This window comes from Eubalaena glacialis, chromosome 1 (assembly GCF_028564815.1).
Source record: "Eubalaena glacialis isolate mEubGla1 chromosome 1, mEubGla1.1.hap2.+ XY, whole genome shotgun sequence".
Lineage (NCBI taxonomy): Eukaryota > Metazoa > Chordata > Mammalia > Artiodactyla > Balaenidae > Eubalaena > Eubalaena glacialis.
Genome location: NC_083716.1, coordinates 192,959,131 through 192,974,454, shown reverse-complemented (window position 1 = coordinate 192,974,454; position 15,324 = coordinate 192,959,131). Strand labels below are relative to the sequence as shown.

Here is a 15,324-nt window from a genome sequence, read left to right as displayed (position 1 = left end):
ACTCGAATTGCTTATAAAATAACCTCTAAGAAGTCATTTTGATAGCTGGTTTCACATGTTAGACTGGGTTATAGACTGGTTTTACATGTTACACCTGGCTTCAACTGAGGTAATATCCATCTGAGCAGCACCACACTATTGCTAGAAGTAAACCAGTGAGCTACTTTAAGAATTTCAATTCCAAGCATTTCTTGCAGGGTTGGGAGGTTGAGTGCAGGTTCCTCTAAGTTGTAAAGATTCCTCATTGATCTTGACACATTCTCAGTAACAGTTTTGGAAACGTAAGGAAAAATACATATATAGGAGGAAAATAAATTAATCCCAACTAAAAACTCTTGCTTTAATCTAAGAACAAACTATTAATAAGCAACTCTGTCAAAGAACTACAAACATAGTCTTTTAATTTAAATGCTTCTTTTTTTTTTTTTTGGATTGTATTGTATATAGCCAGACTAATGCAATGGAATAAATGTACTTTGGAAATGATTTCCAACTCCATATGGCTTCAAGCATCATGATGTTCAGCAGAAATTAAATGACTACACAAAAGAGGCATTTTTGATTATAAAACTAATTTTTAGTGTAAGTTGACTTAAAGGATTTGAAATAGAACTTAAACTTATACAAAATAAAATGTAATCAAATGGACTGTGGATAAAAATATAAATAAAAATTTAATAGCATGTACTCAATTTTCAGATTAAAACAAAAAACTGTACCTTTGCTATTACAGGAAAGAGTTTTGATGGGATCATGCTTTCTTCTTTTTTTAAAGTTCTACCATATAGGTAATATTAAAATCCAAGTTTATGCAGTTATAAAGTTAGCTTGAAAACTCAACTGTAGTGTAATGTGTATTAACAGTAAGTAACTCTACAAAAGATGTGGATCCTAAGGTCCAAATTTGGATTGCTTTAAAACAACAAAAACAACAAAAAACAAAATCCAACATACAAAATCAGAAACAATAATTGTAGGAGGTACTATTTTAGATAAAGTGGTAACTCAGGCACTACCTGTCTTACGTACATTGAAGAAGATCTATCACTTGAAATGTTATTATTTAAATACCTAAAAATACAAGTCAGTGGATGTGTATTAAATGTATGTCTGAACTTAATTATAATGAAAAGGTTGACAAATATTGCTCTCATTTTGTGGTTAATACCAATGGGTACCATCAGCAGTACAGTCTTGGAACTTTATTCCTCATGAAGGAAATTTTAAAATCTATAATGAAGTTGGTACTTCTAATGGGACAGGATGTAGCACAACTTAAAAATCACAGTTAAGTTTCTGAGTTTCCTTCACCATTTTCATGAGGTTGAAGCTGTTCCCTTTCTTGTTCTTCTTGAGGTGGCCGGACACGTTTAAAGAAGCCCATCTGCCAGGTGAAAAAAAAAACTCACATTACTGCCACATCAATGAAGAATACTGAAAGTATTCTGAGTGACCATATTATGACCAAGAAAATTTAAATGGCACTTAGTTGAATTTTTATTCCTTCAAATGATAAGGAGTGCTCATCATGCATCATCATTAAAGGTCCCTTTCTTCTTTCCCTCCCTTCTTTTGCTCCCTCCCTTCTCCTTTTCTTCTGCTTCCCCTCCCTCCCTCTCTTCCTAAGTCCATCACTTACCCTGTACATTACAAATACCAAAACAGCCAGTAACAACAATCCTGCAAGAACTGCTAAAATGATCACCCACACAGGTACAGGCATGGGTGCTGGCTGAATGCCCCAGGTGACATTAGTGGTAACCTGTTGGGGGAAAAAGTTCTTGAGTTTTAAAAATAGTTCACTGAATCATTCAACAAATATCTGAATGTCTACTATATTTTATGTCAATGTTACTCACATTATTTTCTTTTCTAGTACATGATAATTTATGATTACACATTTGGTATCAATAGCATACACACACACACACACATGAAACTCTCAACAGGTTAACCTCTGACTGACTCTGAAATGATTTTTAAATAATCCAACCCAGTTTATGATGTGTTGGTCCCATTTTAATCCTCAAATTAAAGATTTATAAAATGCCCTCACTTACTGCAGTTAATTTCCAACTTTCTAACTCTGTGGGGAGAAATTCCCAAAATTTTCCCTCATGAAATTTAGTGATGCTAAGTATCTTACAAAGGACAAGATGCTAAAGTAAAAGGTCTACCTTTAATAATTCTGGGATGGGGGGAGGAAAATAGTAACATTAAACTAGTTTATACTAGGTTATAATCCATTCAAATAACTTAAGTTACTTTAAATTATCAAAATAATTAACTGCCATTATTTAAAATAAAATAAAAATATCTATGGTATTGAACTGAGTGCATTTATTCCATTTCCCCAAATCAATGACTTACCAATGTGGAATTGAAGATGTCCTCAATTGGAAGGTTCTTATAAGGAAACTCTATGACATTAAATGAAGCAGATGACTTCAGAGAATATGAATGATTCTGGTTTTCCTTCTATATTGGAATAACAATAAAATGATTTTCTATATGTCAGGCCTTTTTTATTTCTTCGAAAAAATGGATAAGTTCGCTGAATGCTGCGTCTGCCCACTTACATTCATAAAGGTCTCAGTCCACAGTAGAGACTTTACATACAGGATTGCACTCTTTCCTCTGTCTAGTCGCCCCACCTGGCAGACAATCTTCAAGCATTCAGCAATTCCACAACCCTGCCAAAAAATTACTTACTTAAAAGAAAAGATCATTCTATCATCTCTTCAACATATGAAAAGTAGACAATTGACTTGTTTTATGTGAAGGCTAAAGAGATGATCTAGATTCTTTTGCCTTAACAGCAGTAACGTTTAAAATGAGTAGGCTAATAGTTGAATCTATGAATGCTTCTTGTTATGAAGGGGTTGGTTTTAATGTGATTTGTTATGGAAGGATAAGTGCTACAATATTAAAATATTTATTGTTATAGTTAGAACTCAACATTCTTTAGGCAAACCCAGAGCATGGTGATTTTAGTAAGACATGAAAATCAGATCACAATATGCCTGTGGAAAAGAAAAAGAAACAGAGTGAATCTTTAATAGCTATTCCACGTCAGACCTGTAGAAATCAAGTGGCATGAGTGTTTTTATCAGTAACTTGAAGGCAGACAGTCAAAAGTAATAAATATTCACCACCTTCTACGTGCTGGTCAAACTGCATTAGACATGTCATATGCATATACCTCACAACAGTGTTATCCAGTAAGTGACACCTCCAGTTGATGAATAGGAATAGAAGCAAACTCCCTTGACCTGATAAAGGGCATCTATGAAAAGCCCACAGCTAACATCATACTTACTGGTGAAAGAATGGATGCTTTTCCCCTAAGATCAAGAACTGGACAACAGTGCCCACTCATGACACTTCTATTCTACATTGTTCAGAAGGTTCTAGCCAGTGCAATTAAGCAAGAAAAAAATTAAATAAATGGTATCCAGATTGGAAAGAAAGAAGTAAAGCTATCTCTATTCAAAGATGATAGAATCTTACTTACAGAAAACTTTAAAGAATCCACAATAAAACTATTAAAGCTAATAAACAAGTACAGAAAAGGTATAGAATACAAGATCAGTATACAAATATGAATTGTTTTTCTATACACTAGCAATGAAAAATATGAAAATGAAATTTTAAAAAACAATTCTATTTTAAATAGCATTTAACAAGAATAAAATACGTAACTAAGGAAGTGCATGACTTGTGCACTGAAAAGTACAAAATATTTTTGAAAGAAATTAAAGAAGACCTAAATAAACAGAAGACAGCTCATGTTCAAGGACTGAAAGACTTAATATTAAGATGGCAATATTACCAAAGTGATAGACAGATCCAATAAAATTGTTATCAAAATTCCACACAAAAAAAAAATTCCAACTACAATTTTTGTAGAAATGGACAAGCTATCCTAAAATTCATATGGAATTGCCAGGAACCCCAACTAGTCAAAACAATCTTGAAAAAGATGAAAACACTGCAGGGCTCACACTCCCCAATTTCAAAACTTACTGCAGAAGGACAATGATCAAAAAAATTAGGATGCATGCATAGATCAATGGAATAGAATTGAGAGTCCAGAAATAAACCCATACATTCACAGTCAATTCATTTTCAACAAGGGAGCCAAGACCATTTAAAGGGAAGAGACAGGTCTTTCCAACAAATGATGCAGGGAGAACTAGAAAACCACATGCAAAAGAATGAATCTGGGCCTCTACTTCACACCGTATACAAAAATTAACTCTATATGGATCAGAGATATAAAAGTAAGAGCTAAAAGTATAAAACTTAGAAAACCAGGGACTTCCCTGGTGGTCCAGTAGTTAAGACTCTGCGCTCCCAACGCAGGGGGCCTGGGGTTTGATCTCTGGTCAGGGAACTAGAGCCCACATGCCACAACTAAAGATCCTGCATGCCACAACTAAAGATCCCACATGGCACAACTAAAAGATCCTGCATGCAGCAATGAAGATCCCGCACGTGGCAACGAAGATCCCACGTGCACAACTAAGACCCGGCCTAGCCAAATAAATAAATAAATATTTTAAAAAGTAAAAATTAAAAAAAACTTAGAAAAACAGAAAACTTGTGTGTAAATCTCCAGGACTTTGGGTTAGGCAATGGTTTTTAAAATATGACAGTAAAAATCTAAGCAACACAAGAAGAGATAGACTTGAGAAAAGAAATTTGGACTTCTTTAAATTTAAAACCTTTTTTCCATCAACAAATACTATCAAGAAAGTAAAAAAGACAACTTACAGAATGAGAGAAAATATGTGCAGTAACAGCTCTGATAAGGGTAGTATCCAGAATATATAAAGAACTCCTCATGACTCAACAACAAAAGGCAAACGACCCAATTTAAATATGGGCAAAAGGTTTTAATAGAGATTTTTCGAAAGAAGATATACAAATGAAAAGATGCTCAGCATCATTAGTCATTAGGGAAATCCAAATAAAACTACAATGAGATGCTACTTCACTCCGATGAGGACGACTACAAAAAAAAATTTTTTTTAAAGGCAATAGCCTTTAAAAAAAGGCTTGTGACCTGTTGGGCTTGAAGGCTTTGCAGGCTCTGGTTTTCTGAGTTAGATGGGAAGACACTGGAGTGACATGACCTGACCTACTTTTAAAAGGATCGTTATGGCTTCTATGTGGCAAATAGACTGTCGTGGTGACAGGGGCAGAAATATGGAGTCCAACTGGAGGTTTGGCAATAGTTCAAGTGAGAGAGGAAGGTGGTCTAGGTTAGGTCGTGGCAGTGGTAGAGACAGCAAGAAGGGGCCACATTCTGGCTATTTTGAAAGTAGATAATGATAGAATTTGCTGATATGTAGGATTATGAAGTTTGAGAGAAAGAGGAGAGTCAAGCACCATGCCCAAGTTTGGGACAGAGAACAGAGTTGATATTTACTAAAATGCAGAACACCATAGAAAGATCAGAGTTGAGAAAACTCAAGGATATGTTCTTAGAATTAAGTTTAAGATTCCTATTAAATATTTAAGAGGAGTTCCAGTAGGTAGTTGGATAATGGAGTCTGGAGTTCAATGCAGAGGATCGGGTCGGAAATATTAATCAAAGTCATCTACATAGAAATGGTACTTACCAGCCATACGAATGATTAAGATCATCTCATATGGCACTGTCAGATAGAAGCTTCTACAATGACAGAAATCATCAGTGTGGAGATAACCTGCGCTTCCCGAAGTGGTAGCCACTAGCCACATGTGGCTACTGAACACTTGAAATGTGGCTGGTGTCTACAACACTGGACTGCACAGATCTAATGAATGACCGTAGGCGGAGCACACAAGAACTCTGAGATCTGAGCCCTGGAATACTCTCTAGAGCTTAAAGGTCTGGAAATGGAGATTAAGACAAAGTAGCCAGTTGTGGTAGGTGGACAACCAAGAGAGTAGTGCCCGAGAAGTGAGAGAGGAGTGTTTCACAGAGGAGGAAGTGATTAATTGTGCCAAAAAGTCACTGTGCAGTTGAACTGAATGAGAACTAAGAAGAACCATGGAATCTGGAGATGTGAAAGTAACTGGTGATCACTAATGAACATAAACACTATACCAGGTTCTCTGTTAGTTGATGGTTTGCAGATCTGTTAAATTTTAAAAACTTAAGTGACAAACCTCTTTATAACATTATAGCCATTAGATAGGCTGACTCAACAAAAGTTGATCATAATGCTAATTATTCTTATATTTCTGTTGAGCCCTTGTTTTTTTCTGCAATATTGAACATAAGCTTCAAAGATGAGGGTGAGACCGAGAAAGAGGTCAGTTAAAGGAGTGCAGTCAGAGACATAAGTTAGAACATAAAATATTTTTATTAGTAATCTACAAAGACAGATCATTTGAAGAAAATGTGGCATTAATTCAATTAGGAACAAGGAAAGTAAGAGGAGTGAATGGTATAAAAATATACGGAGTTCTTCCCAGCACAGCTGTTGTTACTTTTGGAATGTTCTTTGGCATCAGTTCTATAATCACATATTTTAAAATATTTAAGGTGCTTGTTGTTGAAATGCCACTTACCAAAGTGTGCACATCTCCTTCACTGAGGGTGAGATCCCGCTTAGTGATGAGATGGTTCCGGTCACCTTGCCCACCAATTGTGTCATTCTTTTCAGTTGTTTGCGAATTTGAGATCTAGGATTACATAAATAAACTGGTGGTAAATAACAATGGAAAATATTTTGCATTGACATTTTGGCATAAACTGTTATACGTGATTGAAATATAGTGACTAAAAATTTGGTATGACAGAAAATTCACCACTTAATATATGGCTAAAACTAAGCAAAGGAAATAAAGATTAGAGTCCTTAATATGCGGGAAAAAAATTACCTTTACCTAGCCATCATTTTCTCCCCTTGCATAGCTAGAGAGGAAACTGATAAAATACTTAGAAAAAGCTTGAAATTTCACAGTGTACATCTGTGATGTATGTCAATCATGAGTATACATTTTTTGCTTTGTTTTCTTAACTTTCCTTACTCCAAACTGTAATAGCTTTTTTTTTTTAATAGTTTTAAATTTATTTATTTATTTATTTATTTTTGGCTGTGTTGGGTCTTCGTTTCTGTGCAAGGGCTTTCTCTAGTTGCGGCGGGCGGGGGCCACTCTTCATCGCGGTGCGCGGGCCTCTATCACGGCCTCTCTTGTTGCGGAGCACAGGCTCCAGATGCGCAGGCTCAGTAGTTGTGGCTCACAGGCCTAGTTGCTCCGCGGCATGTGGGATCTTCCCAGACAAGGGCTCGAACCCGTGTCATCTGCATTGGCAGGCAGATTCTCAACCACTGCACCACCAGGGAAGCCCCTGTGATAGCTTCTTATCCAAACATATGTGCTAGGATGGAGAAGACTATATCCAAATAGAATTCCATAAAATGACATCTTTCTAGGTCAAGTCAAAAGAGCCAAGAGTAAAATGTTATATCTTATCCCAAAGACAAAAATTTCAACATCCAAACACCCTTGACACATATTACATGTGGATAAACCACTCTGCGATAAAACCAAAGTCAAATTGGGTCACTTAAGAATATCTCCAGATGGGAATTCCCTGGCGGTCCAGTGGTTAGGACTCCGCGCTTTCACTGCCGAGAGCGTGGGTCCAGTCCCTGGTCAGGGAACTAAGAACCCGCAAGCTGCGAGACACGGCCAAAAAAAAACCAAAGAGTATCTCCGGAGGCTCACTAAACACTACATAAATAAATGGTTTACTAGGACTTCACAGAATTCATCCTTACTCATTACACAAATAAACAATTTAATTCATAGTGTACTGGTTATGAACTAAAATATTTTCACAGAATAGATTTATTACTAAAACAATAGTTTATTTCATGCATTTCTTTTATAGATTTAGAAAGAAAAGCAATAAAATATCATCATAATAAATAGTTGCTATTAAGCACATTACCTTAATTCTCAAAGGGTTGATCTCCATATCTGAAGTGCAGTTCATTGGCCCATCAATATCATATTGAAGGATGTACAACAAAGTGTTATTGTTATATTTGTAAGGCCACTGAAGATTTAGCATTGCCTTGCTGAATGAACTCGGACCGTTATTTCTCAGCTAATGAGGAGAAGGACATGTAAATACTTTGGGCAAAAATCTATTCTATAATCCTTCCCCTACAGCAACTTTAGGAATCATTAAGCAACAGGATTTGAATAACAGCAGCGTTTCCATAGTTACTCTAATATTACAACATGATCATTATCATGCAAAAGAATCAAACTCAACATCTGCCTCTGCGTAGGGCAGTATAAGTCAGGATGAATACATAAACAAACGAGGAAAACGTGAAAAAGTTACTGATAAGTGGCATAGAAAATCTTCTTCCTACAGAACCAAAATTTTACTCAGTGACCTATTCCTTTTATTCAAGTAGAACTAACTGGTTTTATTTTATTATTAAAATAATAATAATAAAATATTATTTTTAAGTTAATTTTTATTATTATTATTTTTTTACTAATTGGTTTTAAACAACAATCTGTATAAACAGCCTTCTTTTACTACTGGAAGCTACTTGTCTAATAAAAATGAACTTAAGAATAGGGAAAAAATTCAAAGAAATCTCTGGTACATACTTAAATTATGTAGAGTTTACATAAAAGTTAAATAGACTTGTGTTTTAAAAAGAGCCTATCTATTCCTCTCTTTGTTGGCTCTCTACCAGGTATCAGTTAAATCCAACAGCTGCAAACCTCGTAGATGTGCTGAACAACTGGCCCAACGTCTTCTTCAGTCTCAGGGTTTTCCTTGTGCTCCCAATTTGGAATCGGAAGAAAGATATGATCAGGACTTGAGACTCTAAACAATGACCAAAGAAAACCTACCATGAATATCAAAATGATATGGTCAGTTCATTTTCAAAAGTACCTAGTGTCCAAATGAATAAAATCAGAATTAAAAAAAAAAAAACACCATACATTTAACAGACAAAACAAAAACAAAAACTGTACTTGTATGTGTACATGCACAGATGGACATACAAACTACTCTTTATTGAATCTAATGTAACAGGTGAATTGATAACAGGTGAACTTTTGCATAAAAGTTCAATAAATTTATTTTGTGCCACTTTTGCCATGTCTGGTTTATTTCCAAAGGATTATCAAATAAATATTCGGGGCTTTGGAATACACCCAGGACCTTCTTCTTTCTACAGAAGCTACAGCTCTAGTAAAACGACACCGAAACATGGAGTGTCTACTATCCAAAAGAAGCTAGGGGCCCTAGGACTTACTTTTAAGAAGTAACTACTTTTACAGTAGTTTAAATCATGAGAATGAGATACTCAACTGGGTAATCATACTGACCCTCTTATCTCAACAGCAGCTAAAACAGCAAGGTCAACTTTGTAAGATACAACCGGGCTTACTTTGTCAAAAAGATTGGAGCTGAAAAAGAAAAAAATATATGTAGGACTGACTTGAGCATAAGCGTCATCAATAGCATACAGAGGCAAATGCAGTGAAACTAAAAGTAAACAAATTAAAAGCGGTGAAGAAATGACAAACTGCACAAATCAAAATAATTATTTTCGTTAGCATTTAATTCCAAGAAGATGATTTTTATTTAACTTTTAGTTTTGTTTTACAAACTCAAAAGCAACATAAATTATTCTTATGATGTAAATACTGATTTTAAAATGTTATAATTAAGTACTAAAATTTTAGTCTATCCTATTCCAGAATATTTAAGTATATTGCATAACATATTTACAACAAATAACATTTCCTCCATAGTTATTATAAACGGAAAAAAGTTGTTTTCCTACCTTTGGATTTGTAAGTCAAATTTCACGGAAGTATCCATCTCTGATTGCTGGTGCACACTGAAACGAAGACCAGCTAGGAGCTGAAGGAGGAGGGAAAGATGGCAATGTTAGTTAGAACAGTGTCAAATTAGTGAAATTCCAAATCCAGCGTCCAAAGAAAAAAGAATAGGGTTTTTCTGAACTTACAATAAAACTGAAAGTACTCTAGCAAAGATAGTTAAGTCTGATCTTCTATCAAATCTCTATTATTTCAGATACTTGGGCCAATCCACAATGGAGCCTGTTTAACAATGATTAACCATAATTATATCTCCTTATAATATTAACTAATTATCTCCTTATTATATTAACTAATATTAACTTTCTGAAAAATGCAAGAGGAATTGCTTGTTGACCCAATGACGGTATAGTAGTTATGCACAATAATTTGGTGACAGGAAGCTAACACATGAACTTGTGTTAATGGAGCAGGAAGGAAGAAACAGATGGCTTACAAGAGTGAGAGAACTTGGCTAAAAAGGACAGATGTAGGGCCAGAAGCAGAATTTCTCCACATCACCCACAACTCCATCAATAACAAACATCTTAACTTCTGCAGGAGGAAAATTGTTATTTTAAAGAAAAAACTGAGCTACAAGGTAAGGGAAAGCAGCCTTCTTGGGGGGTCACATAAATGACATCTAAAAATGGCCCTTCTAGGGGACCTCGTCAAACTGCCTCCCACTTTACAAAGCTTGGAGCCGGCTACAAGAATCAACCTGGAATTATCTATACTGAGTGAGCAGTGAGTGAGAAAGCTAGAGAGAACGAGAATATAAGAAAATAAAAAGCATGCTCACTTGTTAATGAAACATTGTAGTTAAAAACTGTGTTAAATACATGTGAAAAAATGCAACTCTGGGTACTTTGTTCAAGCCCTTTTCCCTAAGAGACCTTATATCTAGAAATAATAATGACTTTTAATGGAAAATATATTTAAAGAAATATGAAATATTTATTTTTATTGAAATATATTTGACATATAACACTGTAAATTTAAGGTTGATTTGATACATTTATACACTGTTATATGATTGCCACTGTGGCAATAATTGTACCTCTGTCACATTACATAATTATCATTTCTTTTTTCTGGTTGGAATTATTAAGACCTAGTCTCTTGCAAGTTTGATGATTATAATACGTTACTGTTGTCTATAATCACTATGCTGCACATTAGAGCTCTAGACTTACTTGCAAGTCTGTACCCTTAAACAACATCTAATAGGAGGGATGTTGTTTATATGGGTAGATACGGAATATTCAGCCCCATATTATTATAGATCTTCAAATTACCAATATCTATGTGCTTATTAAATTAAATTCTATCAAAAAGGTAACATGAAATATACTGTTGGCTTTTTTTTTTTCCCCTTGATAATAGGAATTCTACAAGGTATATTTTTGTTTCCTTTTTAGAGGATTTGGGAAGCAACCCACTGAGTGCTTCTTCTCAAGCTCCTGGGCTCCCTTCTCCACCCACTGAAGGGGAGCCTGATCTAACCACTGTGCTCTTTGATCCTATTGGGATGACCATATAGGTTTCAAGTTAATGAGATCATTCTAACTCACTTAAGAATGACAGTCTTGGTATTTGTCAGAGTAGCTTTGAGGATGCATTAAAGTGTTAGTTTAAAATATCAAAGTTACAATCTCAGTCCTTAGTTTCAACCATGTTCTCATCCATTTACCAAATTGAAGGTGAAGAGCAGCTTACTGAATACAGGTAATAACACAACCCATTACTTTAGTATCTTAATCAAAACTAAACTCTGATGATCACTACATTCTAAATCAAAGCCAGTTTAGATACTATTTTGAAGTGCTTATAAAAAAATGACTATGGACAAACCCACAGAAAAATATGCTATTCTCTATAAAAGAAAAATAAAATCCATTTAATTAAAATGTCTTACTTGAGTTCCAGCCTTCATTGGGTTTCCAAGGTCACATACCACCTGGCGGGTTTGGTTTTCTGTCTTAAAGGCACAGGAAAGTCTTGCTAAAGCCTTTGATAGACAAAGAAAAAGGATTGAAAGGAAAATAAATTAACGACCAAAAAAATGCAGAAGCCATAATAAGACTTTAAAGTTCCTAGACAATATCATGCAGTTGGATGTTTAGGTTTCTTGCTTTACAAAGCAAATGCATCTATTTGAGCAATGAGGGGTACGGGGGAAACCAGAATTGTGTACAACTGCCATATATAAAGTCAAAGTGTTTCTGAACGATCCCTAGAGGACATAGATACATAACCATATTACCTCTGAAAAATTATTTGATGGCCAGGCTTAGACACTTTATCCATCTGACCCTGCTTCAGGCACTTAGCTAGCAGTTTTTAAAATGTCCTATCAATGCATTATGTAAAGTTATTAGGCTTGAAAGGAATTATGTAAGATAGGCACTCCATTGTCTAGCAATTTAGCCTTAGGTAGAATGGGTAAGCTTGTACTACACTAAATAGGGAAGCAGCTCATTAACGTTAATGAGAACTATGAGTGCATTTCGATTTTTAAAGAGGCAGCTTGCTTACTTCACTGTTGCGGACCACCCCGATGAAATCGGCCTGCGGTGGGATGGAAACGATGAGCTCAGCTTCATAGGCACCTTCCCCCTGATTCTGAGCCTTAACAATCAAGGTCAGAGGGTTGTCGTCCCCAATATAGATCTTCTTTTGATCACTACGAGTTAATACAAATCTAGACAATGAAAAAAGACTGCACGGCGAGAGCATGACTATTCAAAGCACTGACATGTTCAACAGTGTCTCGAGATTTTTTAAGACTACTCTACAGCTCAACAGAAAACTGGAAATAGCACACTGGGTGCAAATCCAATACTTCTCCCAGTAAAAGAAAACACTGATGCCTTTAGCATATCACTATCACTCATATGTATTACGGAAGTAATTTTATATCCCTTTGTACTTATTAATCCCGTGACTTCTTTCTAAAGGCTGAATTAATCATTTGTCACGATACAATATTCGCTATAATTTATACATCGTATAAAATGGTAATGAGTCCTTTAGTTAAGAGTATCTTTAAGAGGATATAATGTTACTTTGTGACACTACTCAATGCTGAATAGGAAGAGATCTGTTAACCTAGGTAGCTAGTGAAAACATAGCACCTATTTTTTTAAAGCTCAATATTTATAGCTTTACTGAAAACCATGCATTATCCTCCAACATAACTAATTCTCATTACTATTACTTTAATAGAAAAATGGTTCTTTCATTTAAATTTCTTATTATACAGTCTATTATTTGGAGCAAAACTTACCTATCTACAGAAACTTCCAGTTTGGGTTTACAGACATTGTCTTCACCACAGTCAAGCAGAATATGAGCCTAGAAAAAAATTTTATTTTTCTCTACATGAATAAATACCAGTACAGGTCACATATGCAGTGTATATCAATATATATGTGGATGTATATGAATATACATTTATGCACACATGTATATATTTATATATACTCTACTTGTATATATACCTGAATTCAAAAGGGATCATGGCTGCCTGTTTTTAAATAGGTCAGTCTTAGCTAGTAAGAATGAAAAGGAAGAAAAAGATTCATAGGGTATAATACAATTAGTTGGAACCTTTAGTTGGAACCTTTTACAATTAGTTGGAACAATTAGATAGAACCTAGTTCTATCTCAAATTAAGTTGTTATGATTTTGGAATGAAGTATAGAAGAGAAAGTAATATTCAAATGAGGGTTCTACTTTACTCAGCTGCTGCTAGCTAAGTTGTGTGATCTTGGGCAAAATAAACTCCGTTCTAGAATTTCTCATTACAGACTATGCCTCTGCAGAGCATAAAAGAATAAGGAGTTGTGGGTATACAGCAGCAATTCAGACAGACAGACCAAAGGGAACAGAAGCTGGACAAAAGGAGCCCAGCATTGGCATGGCCATTTGGAAGGAGATAAAGAAAAAGGAAACAAAAGCATTAGAATTAGCAGATCCAAGATAGGTACAATAAGCAAAGACCTGCACTTTCTCCCTCTAGATATGACCATAAGATGTGCCAGCTGGAACATTATAGAAAACCCGATAGCAATAGTGGGAGGAAGCAGAAGAAGTTAGGCAGGATGTGAAAGAAGAAATTGATAAAAGAGGAAATAAAAAAAAGATGAAGCCATTCTTGGTTTGTCTATTGTTAACATCCAAAGGGCTTCAGGCCCAAAGGCAGACAAAAAGGAGAGAAAAAGATTTAAAGGGAAAAAACAGTGACAGGCTTTCTTAAAAAACAAAACAAAACAAAAACTGTATGTTTCCAAGTCACAAGGGAGGCACAGCTCCCCTGAATAGAATTGTATGGTAGAGATCTTAATTGTCAGTTTAATTGGGATGAAACCCAACAGTACCTGTGAACTAATTCAATGACCTAGATGTAAACAGTTGCTATGCACTTCAAGAAGATGGGGGGAAAAGGCCAGGACCAGTAGAAGAAATCTGAGGTGACTCCATAAGTGATACCAAATACAATCACTGCTAATTTAGTTCATGAACAAAGAACGGATATAATGATATGTGATATGGTGTGTATTAAAAGTCCCAGTTAGAATGATGAGTATCTGAAGTTTGGAATGAAAAGTATTATGAAATATTTCTTTTCAACATCTTTATTGGAGTATAATTGCTTTACAATGGTGTGTTAGTTTCTGCTGTATAACCAAGTGAATCAGCTATACATAAACATATATCCCCATATCTCCTCCCTCTGTGTCTCCCTCCCGCCCTCCCTATCCCTCCCCTCTAGGTGAACACAAAGCACCGAGCTTTTGTGTATATATGTCAATACAATTCTCTCACTTCCTCCCAGCTTACCCTTTATTATGAAATATTAATAAACTATGGTAAAGGGATATTTGACTAACTACCACTCTACATTGAAGAGAGAGGATTAAACTGGCATTGGTGCAGCTATAGCCTTAAAATATGCTATCAGAAAAGATAGTTTCAGAGATGGAAAAGACAAAGCAATGTCTTCTATTCACAGAGAACTAAATCTCTACAGTTACATACTTAATATCTTGTACAGAGTAAGAACTTAATACATATTTGAATGAATAAATGGAGGGTGGGAAAAAAAAAACCCTCTTTCTGCAGGAAGCATGAAATCTCTAACTCCAAAGGATTAGGGTACAGAAAGGGAAACTCAAGAGCTGCCCTGTATGATATAGTAGCCACTAGTGAGTCACATGTGGCTTTTGAGCACTTGAAATGTATCTAACACGACTGGGGAATTGAGTTTTATATTTCATTTAATATTAATTAATTTAAATTTAAAAACTGATACTTGATTCTGCTACTGAAAAACTTTTAGTATGTTTAGAACAACGTGGCTATGTGAATCTACTTTTTCAATTATAAATTATATGAGTTCTAAATACAGAAAAAATATTTCTGATGAAGCTTTAGCATCTGAATTGAGATGTGTTG

General features: G+C 35.1%; 1 protein-coding gene across 2 annotated transcripts in view; it reads right to left on the bottom strand.

The window, feature by feature from the left end:
* Positions 1 to 555: 555 nt before the first annotated feature.
* The window catches only part of ITGAV (integrin subunit alpha V), an 82,955-nt gene continuing 68,186 nt past the window's right edge, over positions 556 to 15,324 (bottom strand). For both annotated transcript variants that reach the window (XM_061185658.1, XM_061185649.1), the window contains exons 19-30: positions 13,154 to 13,221; positions 12,403 to 12,550; positions 11,783 to 11,875; positions 9,828 to 9,907; positions 9,367 to 9,447; positions 8,752 to 8,857; positions 7,955 to 8,113; positions 6,565 to 6,678; positions 2,580 to 2,693; positions 2,371 to 2,478; positions 1,640 to 1,762; positions 556 to 1,384 (exon numbers count right to left, since the gene is read on the bottom strand). In XM_061185658.1, the coding sequence (XP_061041641.1) occupies positions 1,289 to 1,384; positions 1,640 to 1,762; positions 2,371 to 2,478; positions 2,580 to 2,693; positions 6,565 to 6,678; positions 7,955 to 8,113; positions 8,752 to 8,857; positions 9,367 to 9,447; positions 9,828 to 9,907; positions 11,783 to 11,875; positions 12,403 to 12,550; positions 13,154 to 13,221 (1,290 nt within the window). In that variant the 3' untranslated portion in view covers positions 556 to 1,288. The remainder of the gene's footprint in view (positions 1,385 to 1,639; positions 1,763 to 2,370; positions 2,479 to 2,579; positions 2,694 to 6,564; positions 6,679 to 7,954; positions 8,114 to 8,751; positions 8,858 to 9,366; positions 9,448 to 9,827; positions 9,908 to 11,782; positions 11,876 to 12,402; positions 12,551 to 13,153; positions 13,222 to 15,324) is intronic.